The sequence below is a fragment of the Lycorma delicatula genome, chromosome 5 (assembly GCF_047948215.1).
Source record: "Lycorma delicatula isolate Av1 chromosome 5, ASM4794821v1, whole genome shotgun sequence".
NCBI classification, from domain to species: domain Eukaryota; kingdom Metazoa; phylum Arthropoda; class Insecta; order Hemiptera; family Fulgoridae; genus Lycorma; species Lycorma delicatula.
Genome location: NC_134459.1, coordinates 140,188,191 through 140,203,480, shown reverse-complemented (window position 1 = coordinate 140,203,480; position 15,290 = coordinate 140,188,191). Strand labels below are relative to the sequence as shown.

The window sequence follows — 15,290 nt, the reverse complement described above, 5'->3', positions numbered from 1 at the left end:
AATTTTTGAGTTTGGGGACTGCATTCAAGCTGTTCTCCCAACATTCGAATGAAATTATACATACTTACTAGACCTCACTTGACCAGCCACCGCGATCAAGAAGGTGGAGTCCATGCGAATATTCCATGCATAGATACTCCAGCCGTTCTATTTTTGAGTTTGGGGATTGCGTTTGCTCTGTTCCGTACACATTTGAATGGAATTATACATACTAGACCTTACCTGATTAGACACTGCAATCAAGAAGGTGGGAGTTCACATGCATGCCTGCGAATATTCCATGCAAGGAAACTCCAGGCCTTCAATTTTTGAGTTTGGGGATTGTGTTTGCGCTCTTCCTCACACATTCGTAAGAAATTATACATACTTACTAGACCCAACTGACCAGACACTGAAATCAAGAAGGCGGTGTTTAACTGCATGCCTGCGAATATTCAATGTGTGGAAATTGCAGCTGTGTTCAATTTTTAAGCACTTTATATTAGGTTTTAAGGATCCAATAAATTTCAATTTAATTAAATACTGAAATAGTTTTAATGAAGAAAATTATTAAAATATACATTATACACTATACATTTTTAAGATAAAAAAAGAAAAAATTAAATATATTTTCTGGGTATACCAATCATAAATATATTAATTTATACTAAAATATTTTTTTTCATTTTAGGCACAAATTGGATTCATTTAAATGATTAAATTGATGTAATTATAAATAAAATTCAACAACAAAAATTTCACAACATTATTTTGAGGTTCACAAAAATGTTTGGATTTTTAAATACTTTTTTTAAATATGAAGAACTTTGATTATCTCTTCCCACTTTACTACCATTCAACACCATAACAATGATTATACAGATATCATACAAATGTAATCTAAATGTTTACATTTTCTGAAAGTTTCATAATATTCTGGAGGTATAATAAACATCTTAGGAAAAGATGTAACATATATCACACACTTTTTTCACATTTATGTGAAATTTTCAATAAATTATTTTTGGAGAAAATAGTTTAAAAAGGCAAACTATAATTTCTCATAAAAATTAAGACAAGTTACCACTTACTGACATCATGAACAGCTTCAATAAAAGGATATTGAAAGGGTATTGTCATTACTTTAACAAATTGGTAAAAGATAATCAAAGGTTTACACAATACTCAAATATTAAAAAAAAATCAATAACTTAAAAATAACATGAATTACAAAATTAAGAATATAACAAAAAATTATACTAAAATAATTAAAATGTCAAATATAAAATAATAAATACTATAAATATATACAAATGGAAATTATAATACAGAAAATAGTGAGAATTGTAATTTTTCTGAGCTCTCTTCTTGTCCACTCAAAAGGAGTAGAGGTACATTGTAATACTAATTATAATTTGCACTACAATTGAGTGCTTTTGCACTTTGTAAAAGATACTTAATTATATATAGCATTTATACGCGAACTTGGAATCGTTTATATTCAGTAATCTAAGAACCTTTCTTTAACAGTTTTGCTATCTAAATTGACTGCATCTGATTGAATAATGTAACTATATTTTTGTACATGACACATATTGTCATGTAAAGAAAACAGACCACTTAGGGATAATATTAAAAAAAGAACGAGATACGATTTTAGGTTAAAACAGATTTAAAAAAAGTAAAGCATTAATAGACTCAGTTGCATACAGCATCATATACCATACATACAGTATATGTCGATAAAAAACTTCTACAAATGAAAAAAAATAAACTGTAAAAATTGACAGTTACAGGTGTTCAAATTTTTTGCAATCCTATTTAAAGGATCGTAGACACACAGCAGTTTTAAGGATGGAACTAGATATAATTCTAATTGGATGCAACTCTGGTGTGCCCAGCCTCAAACTTGTCGACTTTTATTCTCAGTTGTCATTAATGAGTTAATGAACAGTCTGAATTATCACTTTTTATCTATGCTGATGATAATATTCTGCTTTTAAGGGCCATAAAAAATCTTCTAAAATCTGCTGAAAAATGTTTAAAATTTAAGTAGAGAATCAAGTCAAGAATCATATTAGCAGCAAAAGGGTTAAAATTTCCATTTTCAATAATAATCAATCCAGTAGGAGTCTCAAGTGGTCATATAATAAATAGAATAGAAACCATCAATACAAATAAATCACAACATGACTGCCAATCAACAATGTAAGGCAACTTACAATTAAAATGTTGATAATCAAATAATAATTATAATTACTATCACATGATAATCTTAAAGAAATTATCACTTAAACTAAAAAGTATTAGGACAAATGTTGCACTTCTGCCGCTTCCAGATCCACTTGATACATTACTAACTGATGCACCAGTACCACTGTTACATTTCATTTCTTGTATCTGGTCAATAATTTTATTAAGGTACTTCTTATGTCGTGGAAACCTATTAAATTAAGAAGAAACCTATTATATTATCTAATAAATAACAATTAATGTACCAGATAATCAATAGATAACTTAAATTAAAACAATACAAATTGTTCTGAATAAAATCACGCTACTTTCATCTGTTTGTAACAACAAAAAAGATGAAAAATGTACTCTTGATGAGTACTCATTAAGTATTTTTACAAAAATTTATGCTTCATATGACGGTTTTGATCAGTAACAGATGACAAAAAATCAAGTTTTTATTAATTTTTTATTATAAAGAACTGCTTCAATGAAGCAGAAATAAATCTCTGCTTTATTTAGTATTTCTAAGTATTTCATACTTAGAATGGAAATAGTGAAAATTGTAAATAATTAGTTTTTAATTAAACAATTATATTCTCCTACTAGGATGCAATTGGCTTTTATTTATAAACCAATAAATTCAATCCGGCCTGAATTTGTGAGTTTTTTCTGTCACATTTGTTTTTCTTTTCAACTGAAGATACTACAGTTTTGAAACGCTTTCAGTAAATTAAAACGATGGCAGAATATGGATATATTCATAATACATAATTGTATAATAATAGAACATTAACTTCTATAATTTAAAAAATCTTAACTGCATGATATACTATTTTGTGCTTCATATTAATCCTGAGGATATTTACCTCAGGATTAATACATTTCATTAAAAAATTAACCATAATTCATACAGATAAAGTGTGCCATTTAAGTATCTGATATCTTGAAGCTTGAAATAAATTATGCTAATCTTTACTGCTTCAATAATTTATAATAAAATATCTAGATCAATAAAATGTGCTACCTTAAGTATTAAATAACGCAAATAAATGAATAAATTGATCATAACTAAATTCCGAACTGATTACAAATGTAAGCAGAAAAAAGATCTAAATCTATCAGAACAGAACTAATGATGTATCATCAAATACGGTATGTTAGGCAAGGTTCTATGAAAGAACAGAACTTGACAAAACATATTATTTACCACCTATACACATAAAACTAGGTCTAATGAAGAATTTTGTAAAAGTATTTGGAGACTGCTTTAAATATTTAGCTGAGGTTTTTTCACAATTAAGTGAAACCAAATTAAAAGAGGGAATATATTCATTGAACCACAAATAAGAAAATTAATTCGTGAAAATACATTTGACAGCAAACTGAATCCTAAAGAACTAGCAGCATGGAAGTCATTCAAAGATGTTGTCACTGGTTTTCTTGGAAACTAAAAAGCTGAAAACCATGATCAGCTTATTAATGAACTATTTAGTGAACTACAAAAATTTAGGCTGCAAATGTCATTGAAAATTCATTTTTTACATTCTCTTTGGACTCTTTCCTTTTATAATTGAATGACATCAGCAACAAACAAGGAGAAAGGTTCCAGAGAGATATATTTTGCACGTGGAACATTATCAAGGCAGACGGGATGAATCAATGATGAATGACTACTGCTGGATGATAAAAAGATAAGATGTCACTGAATATAAACAGAAAATAAGAAAAGAAAAATGAAGATAAATATAAATGTCTGCAAAATAAAGATAGGAATTTTAATCGTAATTATTATTATTTTTGTATTCTATTATTTTAGAAGTTTCTCAATAAAGAAATTTAAATAAAAATGTTTAGTTATTTTAAAGGGTCATAACTAAAAATCTGAGGGTGATGTAGAAAAACTGATTTCATTTTAAGAATAAAAAATACATTCTAATTCTCCTACTTTTATCTCTGTTCCAAATTATTATTATTTCTTGTTGACCTGTGTAATTAGTGCTAATTGGCTAGTTGTTGAAATTTGCAATCCATACTGTAATTTAAGTGTTTGAATTTAAGAATCAAAATAAAAATTTGCTTAAATTAATTAGTTTATTAATCATTTCTTACTTAAGTACTCCCCTAAGACATTTCGGGTGTTGTACAATCATTAGGTCACATAGGAAATACATTTGCTTTAACTGCTTTACTCTACTTATTAATGCACTTATCAGTTGAATTTAAATAACTATATAAAAATAGTAAAATAGAAAAATTACCATTTAATAACAGAAGACAAATCAAAATCAGAGTCAAGATCAATTTGAGATGCAAGCATTTTAATCACCTCCGTTTCTAACAGAAATGCAAGAACCTCTATCCGAACTTTCGAAGACAATCTCTGAAGTGAATTACCAACACTATTTAAAACCTAACAAACCAAAAAAAACTATCTTAAAAAAATATATAAAGAAAACATTTCAATGAAAAAAAAAATTATCTATAAATAGTAGAACTATCAGCACATAAGTTGGCACAAAAAACTAGAGCATTCAGCAAACATTTGGCATGGTACTAGGTTTAATATAGATGACTTTTATAACGAAAAATACATAAGATGGTGGTATTTAATTAAAACTAGTTTAGTATCCCAATTAATTATATTATTTAAAGTACTTTAAACAATTATTTTTTCTACTCGCTTTATTGCTGTAGCTCACAAATTCCAAAGTCACTGTTACTGGTAGATCTTAAAGAGATCGTGTCTAAATCTGAATTCACAAAAGTTATTTCTTTTAGCTACTTGCCCTTGCACTTGACTCCAAATCATTTCAATGGCATTTAAGTCAGGATGATAAGGTGACAACCGTACAACTATGTGACCGTAATTTTCTAAAATGTCATCTATTAGAAATTTGCTTTGATTTTTTTTTGTGTAATTTTATATCATATCTAATAAAATTCAAATAATGAAATAAATAATTATAATATCAATAAAATTAAAATAATGAAATAAATAATTATAATATCAATAAAATTAAAATAAATATAAAATTATAATATCAAATATCATAAATATTATATCATATGAAATTACACAATTTCAATGAAATTTCTAATAGATGACATTTTCAAAAATTATGGTCATGCAGTTTTACAGTTGCCACCTTATCACCCTGACCTAAATGCCATAGAAATAATTTTGAGTCAAGTGAAAGGGCAAGTAGCTAAAAGAAATATAACTTAACATGTCGGACGTTCTTAAATTAGCTGAATAGGAATTTGATAAAGTGTCTGAAGCTGGGTGGAGCAATGTATCATATAATTCAGTCTTCCATTTTATATAATTCAGTTAATCATTTCATCATATTGCTTTTTGAAGAGTTAGAATTTGGCTGCTTTTGCAGCAGAATATTGTGCTGCAAAAGCAGCCAAATATGATGAATTATCTAGTACAATGGACCAACTGAGGTGGCAAGTTGGGAATACACTTCTACAACAATTTTGGGTACTTTTCGGAATCCATTGATTTTTGATAACTGATGAGATTTATTTGACTTATACATAAGTAAAGCATTGTTAATGAATCCTTTATTACAGCGGACATGAACAATTATTAATATTGAGCCTTGGATACTGGTGTTTTCAGTCCCTCATGAAGGTTTTGTGTGTCTACCCATAATTTTGGTGTTGCATGACTACTGTGAATGTAGGTTTTATCTGTGTATACAATCGGTCTTCCTTCTTCGCAAAACAGGGAAATTTGTCGTAGAAATTTCCTTCTTTGCATTTTAATGTCACGTCATTCTATCAGTATTTTCCGGCTGTTTTCTGATTTTTTCCATCTAAATCCCATTTTACGCAATATTCTTCTTAAAGATCTTTCACCCCCCTTTGAAATTAATTTCACTTTCACAGGCTAATTTTGCATAATTCTCTTTACATTAGCGACACATTTTTCAGTTACATAAAATTTATTTACGTCTCAAAGCACCCTTGACAAAAGAATCTACATTGCACACAATACTGGAGTAATTTACAAGTTTTCACAGAGAAACAAACATTGATGATTTCTCAGTTTCATTTGATTTCTCTTATGCTATACTTCTTTGGACTGTTCGTTTTTATACTTTCGTTGCTTGAACAACTGTATTCAGCATTTCAGTTTTCTTCACTATTCTGGTTCCAGCATTGTTTTGTTAAAAGAAATTTTAAATACTGAATACAATTTCCCTAACCTGACTATGAACTACTGTAATTTTCCTCATAACCTGGGCATTTTATAATAAAATAACTGTATTGAATTATTAAAAATTTAAATGACAATTTATGGGCAAAACCTAAAATGAAAACAATAATAAATGTTTCTACAATAACCACTTCTGGAACATAATTACATGCAATATGTGACGTATGAGTTTCCACAGCGCCATGATTAGAGTAGATTAAAAATAAATAAATGAAATTCTTAGAATTGTGTGTTGTGTTTACAACAATTCATAAATAGCCCATAAGTCATGTATGATTCTACTATTATTAGTTTCTATACAACAGGAAGTAGACCTAGATCACATCAATATATAATTTAGGATAAAACAATTACATACATGACAGCAAGTTTATGAAACCTGTTTTTTGTATATTACCATGCCACAAAAGATATAGAAAATGACAGTTTACTCGTAACTGAGGCCAATGCATGCAAAATGCTAGTATACAGGCTTTCAGTCCCTGCGCCAACATATGTGCAGATACATTTACTTGTTCACATATAGAATGTAATTTATATTTATTACTGTTAGCTTACATAATTTATAATCTGGCTTAATTTACATGTTTCTTTAAAATCTTCCACACTCTTTAAAATCTTCCACACCAGCCTCTATAAATATTCAGTTCTATCTGATTTCATCAGATTACAAATCTAATTACTCTTGCAGTTGTTCAAACATCATCTAGAACTGAAGCTTGACCATGATCTGGTGTCATGTACGCTACAACCAGTATCTAGAAAAATGGTCATACCGTGAAATATTTTTAAGTATCATTGTTTACAAGGCTATTCGTTAAAATCAGTCCTAAATTTTCTTTGAATAATGGTGGTAAATTGCAATACATGAAATCACAAACACTGGAATCTGCTTTGCACTTTTATATGTTTCATATTTATTAGCCTTATTTAAAAATGGAATTTTTATGTATACATACACAATCTCCTGAGTGTTGGATTTAATAATCCAGGGAAGCGCTAAAACTAAAAAAATGTTTGCATTCAGTATTGATATTAACAATTTTAATAAGTTTATTAATTCTAAGCAATTAAATATTACTTTTGATTTTTTTTATTACTGAAATGTTATAAGGAATATGTAATAACAATGATGGTTTTATTAAAGAACAATAATTTAAACCATACCTGACTTTCATAACGTCGCCTTGTCGCTGCAGTTAATTTATCAAGAGTGATACATATAATGTTAATATTATATTGGGGTGTAACAGATTCAGTGTTAAAAGAAAATTTCATATCATTCTTGTAATTACTACTGCTATTACTACCACCACAGTTACAATAAATGCCACTGCTTCCACTACCACCGCTACTACTACTGCCAGAGATTGATGGATAAAACTCCTGTGAAGACATTTGCTGTAGTTTTATAAGACGCTGTAAATGTTCAACAAGTTCATTCTGCAGCATACGACGCTCTTGAAAACTGAAAAAAATCATCACTAATATTAATTCATTAAAATTAAGTTCCTGATTAATAAAACAAAAACAGAATAGCTATACACCAATATTTATTATATCAGTATCTAATAAATTATAATTATTTATACTTTACTTTATAATAAATCATGCAAAATTTTAATACTAAAATCAAAATTTTAAGCCTGGATGTCAAATGGCCACAGGAAACAGCTATTTTACTATCAGACTCATGAAACGTGGAAAAATATGAAAAATGGAAAAATCTGGAAACCAAATTGAAGATTATATACAAAACATATCCTTACACTGGAGTAAAGGTAACAACAACATTCTTAGTGCATTACTGTAGGACAATGTCTTCAGTAAGCATCTAGAGGAAGGCAGAAAGTGATCTCTGTTGATGTTATTCATCTAATAATGACCATTAAAAATTTGTGCTACATTTGAGAATTCAGCCAGTTGCAAAGTTCCTCAATAATAAGATTCTAGAAACTTCTAGAAATCAGTGAGAAACCTGGAAGTAGTTCAAATCCATTATCAATGTAATGAAGTTTTTCAGATACAATGAGTTAGGGTATCATGAGACGATGGTGTGTATGATTAGAAATGGTACATGAATATCATATGCCATGAAAACTGGCTGAAGTAGTCATTCAACTGTCATGTTTGATGAAACATTCATGGAGATTGATGATATATAACTGGCAATTCACCACCTTAGGAGTTTTTGAATTGTTTTTTCACTTGTTTTTTGAAGTCAAATAAATAAGACAATCAGTAAACACTAAGTTTTGTGCTGGTGGGTTCCTAAATTTCTTTCACACATATACAAGATAGAATAGTTATATAGTTTTAAATTACATAAAAAGTACTTACACATCTCAGATTTTTGTTACCTGTCCCACATGTGGTTTTTGGGTCCCAAAAATGAGAAGTTTTCAAAATCTTAGAATTTGGTGGCCACTTTTTCTAATAAAGGACACTTGGTAACAGTCAAGACAACTCTCAACACTCAAGAAAGAGATATTTTTTAAATATAAAAAAAAAAAATTTTTGGCCACTACAATGTGGGCAAGTTATCACATACCAAATATCATAAAAATCAGAAACAGTGATGCACTGGTCATTAGTTGAATTAAAATTAAATACCTTGGATTTCAGCTATCCCAGTAAAATGAGGTAATACTTAAATTTTTAGAACATTAATTAAGGAGCAGAACCAGTGATTTCTTATGACTCTTGGCCTGAAAAATTGAATAAAATAGGTCTCAGAACTACATCTAGAGTAGTTTTTGAGAAATTTGGGGTGAAAACTAATAAATTAGGGTAAAAAAATCCTGTTTTTTATGTTTGACATAAATAACTTTGTTAAATGGCTAATAATATAAAACTTTTAAACAAAACTTGTAGAGTATTTCATTCTGAACAGAATGATGTAAGATAAGTTTAATAAAACAAAGAAAAATTAGAAAAATTGAATTTTATTTAGAAACAGTACATTACTACTACATCTGTCAGAAAAGTACTTATTTAATGTAAAGAAGGGTTTTTTATTCCAATTTATTGGGATAAAATCTATGTATTGGTTGATAAGCTGTTATTTTATTGCTAACATTGAAATAATTTTTCAAATAATTTATTGTTCTTCTGTCATTAATAAAAAAAATTATTACTTGAGTGTAAAACTATAAAATATTTTTTTAGATTCTATAATAACTTGTGTTGAAAACTCAGATTCTTCATTTTGAGCAGGAATTTAAACACTGTACAGAGTACAGAATGGAAACATCCAATTTTGCCAGCCAGTAAAGAATATTAAGGTCAAATTTATTGTGATTATTTGGAAGAATTATCTTAAACAGCAAAATGAATTCTATTGTGATGATTAGAAAATAAAGTGAAACTCGCAATAAGGAAATAATCTGCTCTCTCTCAAAAGGCATAATTCTTCTGGATGATAACGCCCGCCTCCATACTGCTCAAAAGACACAGGAAGCTATTCAAAAGATGAGTTAGGAGGTAATCCCATATCCACTTTATATTCTCGATTTTGCACTATTAGATTTTTTTTATGGTCTTCTCAAAGAGGTTTTATGTGGCACTAAGTTTGACAACAAACAGCAGGTCAAGAATGCAGTACAAAAATGTTTCAAATACCACGGGAACAATTCTTTATTACTTGAATAAGAAAGTACACAGAAAGATGAGACAAGTACTTAAATCCAGCCTGGAATTATATTGAAAAGTAGTGCTAGTTTCACTGTCATTGAATAAAGTAATTTTTCTAGTCATTTGTTTCATAATTTTTAATGATCCTCATAAATATGATTTTAAAGATATTAAAATATGATACTTCTGTAACAGAAATGAAGAGGAAAATGTTTTTTACTTTGTCACTAGATGCCTGATACCAGCAGAATTTTAGGACAAAATATTTTAGAAAGAATGAGCAGCAAGTGAATGAGTTTACAAAGTACAAGTGGTAAAGACTGACTGATTTCTAAGAAAAAAATTGTGATTAATAATTATGTATTTTTTTATTTCGATATTCATCTGGTGACTTAGTTAAGAGTTTTTCTGAAATAATTAATAACAGAGACAAAATTATAGTCAACTTTCATAAGTATAGTACAAAAACTGGATATAATTGTTATATTTGAGTAGTAATGAAAATGATTTATTGGATATTAAGAAAATAATTTTTTTTTTTAAATTCAAAAATAATGACACAACTTTTGTGTATTTTCCTGGAAATACCATTTCATTGAGTAGCTATAATTTCTTGGTTATTAAACTTGGATAGCTAAAGCTAGGAAAATATATAAGAATAAATAAGTTTTATCATGTGAAGGTAATTTCAATCTTCATAATAGCATTAACTGTTATAAAAATCTAATGTAACACTTGATAGATATACTAGCCAAGATTTATGAGGCAGTGATTAGTTCCATTGATCTATTATATTCTCAATGATGAACATAAATTAAATTTGATCAACATAATGGTCATAAATTAATACACCTGCATTACTGTGCGGATTAAAAATGAATAACCAGCCTGTTAAAAATTAATAACATTATCAAAAGAAAAAACTTATTTAAATAAAAAAACTGCATGACACTTACGATGAAGTAGTTTTTCCTTTTAATAATAAACTTCTGACTCTAACATAGCCAGGATCAGTATCTTTTAATAACACAATATGCGGTATGTGCATTTCCATGCATACACTTTGTATCTCTTCCAAATTCTAAAATAATACAAAAAAACTACAATTAAAATATGATTTTTTTTAAAGAATAAAAATTAACAAATAAATTTAAAACACAATCTATCAAACTTTGCTTGAGAGAGAAAACACTGCTGAAATTTCCATATAAGAATACTTATCTATTGTTAAATATAATAATTAATCCTTCAGCAGAATTTGGCAAACATGATATAGAGTGAAGTGACTTATGTCAAAATGGCTTCACTCATGTGGTATATTCTTCAACAGCGATTAAATTAGTGTTCATTACTATTTTTATTTTATTTTATTTAGTAGAAATGCTTTACTTAAACTTAATTTAAACAATAAACATAAACTTATTAAAATTATGTCATCAATTAGTAAATCATTAACTAACATTTATGAAAAAAATGTCAATGCAAAAAATACGTTTTAAGGAATCATAATTGCCTAAGAATAATAATTGCCATTGTGTAAACATAAAATTATTATACTGAAGGCTCAAGGAGGACTGTAGCTGCAGAGGGACTAGGAGTTAAAAAAAATGTAAACAAATTCATGTGAGCAAGTTTACTGATATTTCCAAATATTTACACATATAAAGCATTATGTATATAAAATCTTTAGTCTTAAAATAGAATGAAGTTCCCAACATAATTTCAGGTTATTTTTAATAACTCCATTACACATTGGTACTAATTAACAAGTCTTTCCAAATAAAGAAAGAAAATGATTACACGAATGAAAGATTTGCGTAATCAAATCGAAAGTATAAAAACAGTTTACCACCAAGAGTACAGAATTCGATAATGCTTCTACTCTTATGCTTATTATTTTTTTTCTAATAGCACTTTCGAGGTTTTCCCTCATCATCAGTTAAACGTTTTCTTCCAGATCACACATTAAATTCAAACCACTCAAATTATAACAATTTTTTTTTTTTATTATGTGGCTAGCCACACATACAGTACTGTATTGAAGTTATTTAAATTATAAAAATGTGTTGCAATCTAAGGCGGTTTTGATAAGAAAGTCATTATCAAATTCTGTCTGTACATTAATCAAATTAAACTTTTGTCTATAATCTTATATATAATATTTTTCCAAAATATAATTTTTATTATTAACATACCCTTTTACAATTTTTACTATATTTAAATTTGTATCCGAATCTGTGATTAAATGTTTATTTATTATTAAATGGTCTGCGAGACTGGAAAACCCTAACTTGTTTTTATTTTTTTTTTGTCTTCAGTCATTTGACTGGTTTGATGCAGCTCTCCAAGATTCCCTATCTAGTGCTAGTCGTTTCATTTCAGTATACCCTCTACATCCTACATCCCTAACAATTTGTTTTACATATTCCAAATGTAGCCTGCCTACACAATTTTTTCCTTCTACCTGTCCTTCCAATATTAAAGCAACTATTCCAGGATGCCTTAGTATGTGGCCTATAAGTCTGTCTCTTCTTTTAACTATATTTTTCCAAATGCTTCTTTCTTCATCGTTTGTCACTTTATCCACCCATCTGATTTTTAACATTCTCCTATAGCACCACATTTCAAAAGCTTCTAATCTTTTCTTCTCAGATACTCCGATTGTCCAAGTTTCACTACCATATAAAGCGCCACTCCAAACATACAGTTTCAAAAATCTTTTCCTGACATTTAAATTAATTTTTGATGTAAACAAATTATATTTCTTACTGAAGGCTCGTTTAGCTTGTGCTATTCGGCATTTTATATCGCTCCTGCTTCGTCCATCTTTAGTAATTCTACTTCCCAAATAACAAAATTCTTCTACCTCCATAATCTTTTCTCCTCCTATTTTCACATTCAGTGGTCCATCTTTGTTATTTCTACTACATTTCATTACTTTTGTTTTGTTCTTGTTTATTTTCATGCGATAGTTCTTGTGTAGGACTTCATCCATGCCGTTCATTGTTTCTTCTAAATCCTGTTTACTCTCGGCTAGAATTACTATATCATCAGCAAATTGTAGCATCTTTATCTTTTCACCTTGTACTATTACTCCGAATCTAAATTGTTCTTTAACATCATTAACTGCTAGTTCCATGCAAAGATTAAAAAGTAACGGAGATAGGGAACATCCTTGTCGGACTCCCTTTCTTATTACGGCTTCTTTCTTATGTTCTTCAATTGTTACTGTTGCTGTTTGGTTCCTGTACATGTTAGCAATTGTTCTTCTATCTCTGTATTTGAACCCTAATTTTTTTAAAATGCTGAGCATTTTATTCCAGTCTACGTTATCGAATGCCTTTTCTAGGTCTATAAACGCCAAGTATGTTGGTTTGTTTTTCTTTAATCTTCCTTCTACTATTAATCTGAGGCCTAAAATTGCTTCCCTTGTCCCTATACTTTTCCTGAAACCAAATTGGTCTTCTCCTAACACTTCTTCCACTCTCCTCTCAATTCTTCTTGTTTTTATACAATCTAAAATGTTCTGCAAACCTTGCCCTAAATTCTTGTAAATATTTCCCAAATTCCTGAAAATAGATTTCTGCCATAAGAATAGAATAAGATAAGGGATTCCCATATTCATAAAATTCAATTACGGGTTTGTTACGTTGATGGCATTTTGGAAGTCTATGACCTGTTATAAATAATGAACACTTAGTAATTTAAAAAAAAAATAATTCCTATCACAATAATTTAAAATTTACCTTTGAAACTGACAAATACAGAGAAATAAATTTTTTAAATGTTGACATAGAAATGAATAAAATTATAACATCTGTATGTAGGAAACCAACAACTAACAAAATGTTAACGACAGTAGTTCAAATCATCTTTGGGTACACAAAATTAATACATTTACAAACATGTAAAGTAGAGCAATACATTACACAATAATAATAAAGAAAAACTATGTTTAGAAATAGATATTATAAAATGTATTTTAGTAAAAAATTGATAACACAATATTAATTAAAAATATTCATCAAAAATAAATTAAACTCAAATAATTAAACAACGGTGATACCCATAAATAATTAAAGTGTTGATGAAAATATTTATGTAAAATTTTCCTATACTAAAAACATTATTGAAAACTTGGTAACGTTTACAATGATAAAAAATATAAAATAGCTTATAGACTGTACAATCATAGTAAAAGATTTAAAAATGCATAATGATGATAATAATCCTTCCTAATAATTTGTGTGGTATCTATAAAAAATAATATGCAATGATTGTAACAAAATTTATATTGGCAAAACTAGTAGATCATTTAGGGCAAAATTTACAGAATATTTTAGATCTTATAACAACTACAAGTTTATAACATTCAATCACAGATTCAGATACAATTTACAACTTCTATTTATAAAAGGGTGTGATAAAAAATTAAATACTTTGGAAAAATATTATATATATATGGAAAAATATTATACTGCCTTAGATGGCAGTACATATAAGTTCAAATAACTTCAGTACAGTACTGAATGTGTGGCTAGCCAAATAAAAAAATATTTAATTTTATATTTTTTAATATTTATGACTACATATTTTTATGTTATAATTTTAATGGTTTGAATCTAATGTGCAAGTTGGAAGAAAAAGTTTAACTAATGATGAGGGAAAACCTTGAAGGAGCTATCAGAAAAAAATAATAAACATAAGGTAAGAAGCATTATCGAATTCTGTACTCTTTGTATTCGAGATAAGTACAATGGGGAATATGGACCAATACAATAACAAAAGAATTATTTTTGCTAAGTTAAATCACACACAGACACACACACATGCACACAAACAATTTATTATAATGTTATATTAAATGCTACTTTACTTTACTTAAATGAATTAGTAAACGTGTTTGTAAGTATTTATTTCCATTTCATTCTTGGATTATAAGAATCTCTTATTTACCGTGACTCCAAACTATTCTGCAACATTCATTCAAATTAGGGAATCCAAATGGCCAATATTGAGTTCAAAAAATCAATTCTGGTTTGACAAGTGTCAAAACCAGAATAGAAAGAATTTTTATTCTTTTTAAAACAATACAGGTTGCCATGGAGAAGGCAGACATCATATGTACTTATACAGCATAGTCAGGATCTGTTAAAATCTGTAAACATTACTTAAAATGATTCTTTTGAATTTACATTTTTTTTGGCTATGAAAC

General features: G+C 28.2%; 1 protein-coding gene across 1 annotated transcript in view; it reads right to left on the bottom strand.

The window, feature by feature from the left end:
• Positions 1–525: 525 nt before the first annotated feature.
• Gcn2 (eukaryotic translation initiation factor 2 alpha kinase Gcn2) overlaps positions 526–15,290 on the bottom strand; it is a 114,375-nt gene continuing 99,610 nt past the window's right edge. Inside the window, exons 21-24 of the mRNA XM_075367176.1 lie at positions 11,032–11,156; positions 7,610–7,910; positions 4,473–4,624; positions 526–2,422 (exon numbers count right to left, since the gene is read on the bottom strand). Coding sequence (XP_075223291.1) covers positions 2,242–2,422; positions 4,473–4,624; positions 7,610–7,910; positions 11,032–11,156 — 759 coding nt within the window. The 3' untranslated portion in view covers positions 526–2,241. The remainder of the gene's footprint in view (positions 2,423–4,472; positions 4,625–7,609; positions 7,911–11,031; positions 11,157–15,290) is intronic.